Source organism: Brachypodium distachyon, chromosome 2, assembly GCF_000005505.3.
Source record: "Brachypodium distachyon strain Bd21 chromosome 2, Brachypodium_distachyon_v3.0, whole genome shotgun sequence".
NCBI classification, from domain to species: domain Eukaryota; kingdom Viridiplantae; phylum Streptophyta; class Magnoliopsida; order Poales; family Poaceae; genus Brachypodium; species Brachypodium distachyon.
The window spans coordinates 19,262,563-19,266,061 of record NC_016132.3 but is presented as its reverse complement, the minus strand read 5'-3'; the positions used below and the strand labels follow the sequence as shown (position 1 = coordinate 19,266,061).

At 50.0% G+C, this 3,499-nt stretch overlaps 1 protein-coding gene across 1 annotated transcript; it reads left to right on the top strand.

Annotated features, from left to right (window-relative positions):
* Positions 1-2,487: 2,487 nt before the first annotated feature.
* On the top strand, positions 2,488-3,224 carry LOC104583138. The gene is made up of 2 exons (XM_010234883.1): positions 2,488-2,624; positions 2,789-3,224. Exons 1-2 carry the CDS (start codon positions 2,488-2,490, stop codon positions 3,222-3,224), a joined length of 573 nt encoding a protein of 190 aa, XP_010233185.1.
* Positions 3,225-3,499: the final 275 nt, after the last annotated feature.

Below are 3,499 nucleotides of genomic sequence, written 5' to 3'. Positions count from 1 at the left end.
GAGGAAGCTTTACAAGATCGGACAATTGTGACAGAGAGTTCCACAAGCTTGCTGAATCATTCGGCATGCAGACGGAACTCGCCTCTGTGAAGGCAACGACGGACAACGACGTACTTTCCATGACGAAGAAAGCGCCACCACAGATAGAGTTCAGCATGAAGAGTGACACAACAGAGCATCAGGTACACCCAACAGATTCCAGCAAAACAGTGTGGTGTCTTCGAGCCTTCCTCCCGCATAGGAAAGCGCGGTCGTCGAGTTTCTATGCGAGAATTGGAATTTTTTGCCTAGGTACCATCCGACATGCCGGGTATTCCCAGGGAACTCGCCGAGCACTCTCTACATGTGGACAAGCATGCCAAGCCCATCAGGCAACCATTGCGACGATTTTCAGAGCCCAAGCGGAAGGCTATTGGTGAAGAGGTCAATCGCTTACTCGATGCCAAGTTCATCCAGGAGATCATACAAGCTACCTGGGTAGTGAACCCCGTGCTTGTCCCGAAGAAGAACATGAAAGTTTTGCGCATGTGCGTTGATTTCACCTCACTGAACAAGCATTGCCCAAAAGATCATTTCCCCCTGCCTCCAATCGACCAGATCGTCGACTCGACTGTGGGATGTGCTCGATTGTCATTCCTGATGCATATTCTGGGTACAGTTAGATTCGACTGAAGAAGGAGGATGAAGACAAGAAAGCATTCATAACACCTTATGGAGTTTGTTGCTACACAACTATGCCTTTTGGACTGAAAAACGCATGCGCTACATATCAACGCTGCATGCAAGCATGTCTTGGGGCGTAGCTTGGCAGAAATGTTCAAGTCTACATCGACGACATCGTTATCAAGACAAAGACTGAAGATACTCTATTAGAAGATATTCGAGAGACATTCCAGAATCTTGACAAGTATCGGATCAAGCTTAACTCGACGAAATGCGTTTTCGGAGTACCTGTAGGGCAGCTTCTGGGTTACTTTCTTTCTGCATGGGGAATCGAAGCAAATCCAGACAAGATCAGAGCAATCGTGACAACGAAGGAACCAACAAACATCCATGCAGTACAATAGCTTACAGGAAGAGTGGCAGCCCTCAGCCGGTTCATTAGCAGATTGGGAGAAAAGGCTCTGCCGTTTTATCAGCTACTCAAAAAGGGAGATAAATTTACATGGACACCCGAGGCCAGCAGCGCATTCACCTGTCCTTGTAGCTCCACTCGAGAATGAGCAGCTCTTGCTATACCTCGCCGCCACAAATCAGGTGGTCAGCACTACCTTGGTAGTAGAAAGAGCAGAAGAAGGGAAAGCGCAGCCAGTCCAGAGGCCGATATACTATGTTAGTGAAGTGTTATCTCTCATGAAGCAACGTTATCCACATTATCAGAAACTGGCATACAGAGTATTCATGACGGCCCGAAAGCTGGAACACTATTTTCAGCAGCACCCGATCGTCGTGGTGAGTGAGGCTCCACTCACCAACATTCTCAGTAACCCAGAGGCAACAGGTCGTGTCGCCCAATGGGGAATCGAGCTCTCACCCAGGAATATCACATACGAGCGCTAGAAAGCAATCAAGTCGCAAGTACTGCCAGACTTCATCGCTGAGTGGACCGAGATGCAGACTCCAAGTCTGCCCGACTTGACGAGTGCCTGGACCATGTACTTCGATGGATCCAAACGAGCAGAAGGTGCAGGGGCAGGAGTAATACTGATCTCGCCAAAAGGGGACAAGATGCGCTATGTTTTTCAGATGCACTTCCGCAACGCCTCCAACAACGAAGCCAAGTATGAGGCCTTGTTGCATGGCATGCGGATGGCAAAAGCATGTGGCGCCACTCATCTAATGATCTATGGCGACTCCAATTTGGTTGTGCAACAAACAATGAAGACCTGCGATGCAGTATCAGACACCATGATCGCCTGCTGTAATATGTACAACACATTGGAGGGCAATTTTGACGGTTGTGAGCTTGGGCATGTCAGCCGATCCAGTAACGTAGAGGCTGATCAATTAGCCAACCTGGGATCCACGCGAGCAGTAGTTCCGCCTGGACTTTTTTTGGAAATCATTCATCTACGATCCATCAAAGAGAAGAGCACGATTTCCTCAGTCAAAAAGTCGTCCAACTCAGAACTTCTAACCGAATCACCGGTTTCACCTGACAGCCCCGTAGCCGAGCAAGCAGAAGATGGTGTAGTTGAAGTCATGGCAATTGAACCAACATGGATGTAGCCACTACTCGCATACATGCTCCGGCAGGAGTTGCCAGAGGATACAACCGAAGCTAGAAGGATTATGCGGCGATCGAAAGCTTTCACAGTGATCAACGGTGAGTTGTACAAACGCAGTGTCTCTAGCATTTTTCAGAGATGTATTGCACCAGAAGAAGGACATGATATCCTCCTAGATATCCATCAGGGCACGTGCGGGTACCACGCCGGAAGCAAAACAATCGCCGTCAAAGCCTTCAGAGCTTGATTCTACTGGCCCATGGCCCTACTCGACGCTCAGGCTATTGTCAGCAAATGCGAGGCATGTCAGATGTTCGCCACGAAGCTGCATGCCCCAGCTTCTGAACTTAAGACAATTCCCATCGCTTGCCTTTTGCGCAATGGGGACTCGACATGGTAAGCCCGTTGAGGAAGTCGTGTCATGGAGGACATCATTTTCTGCTAGTCGCCATTGACAAATTTTCAAAGTGGATCAAGGCCATGCCAATTGCAAGCGCCACATCTACAACAGCTATCCAATTCTTCAGATCCATCGTTTTCCGTTTTGGCGTTCCTCACAGCATCATCACAGACAATCGAAGCAACTTCAAAGCAGCCGATTTTCAGGACTTCTACGGGCAGATGGGGATCCGAATCAACTACGCTGCAGTCGTGCACCCGCAGACAAATGGCCAGGTCGAAAAGGCCAATGGTCTGCTCACTGAAGGCATACGGAAAAGGTTGATGACACCCTTGCGGAGAGTAGCTGGCGTGTGGGTCGAAGAACTCCCCTCGGTACTCTGGAGCCTTCGCACTACACCAAATTCTTCCACGCAGTTCACCCCTTTCTTTATGGTGTACAGGGCAGAGGCAGTTCTGCCATCCGAGGTGAGGTACAATGCACCTCGGGTCGCAGCATACGCCGGACCAGACTGCACAGAAGGTATGGAAGATGCACTCGACGCAGCAGATGAGGCACGTGACATCGCCCTCGCTCGGTCAACGGTCTACCAATAGAGTCTCTGCAACTATCACGACCGTCGACTACGCCGTCGCTCATTCATTGAGGGCGATCTAGTCCTTCGGCTGAAACAGAAAATTCATCATAAATTGGCATCGCCATGGGAGGGGCCTTACATCATATCCAAAGTAATCCTAGGCGGTGCCTATATCCTGAAAGATCCAGCGACCAGCATCGATTTCGGCACGCCGTAGTCGCACTAATGGCACCCGAGGTACCACCGTTGCTCAACGCGTGGGTCGCCTCACTTGCTTCCTGCAAGGACGGCACC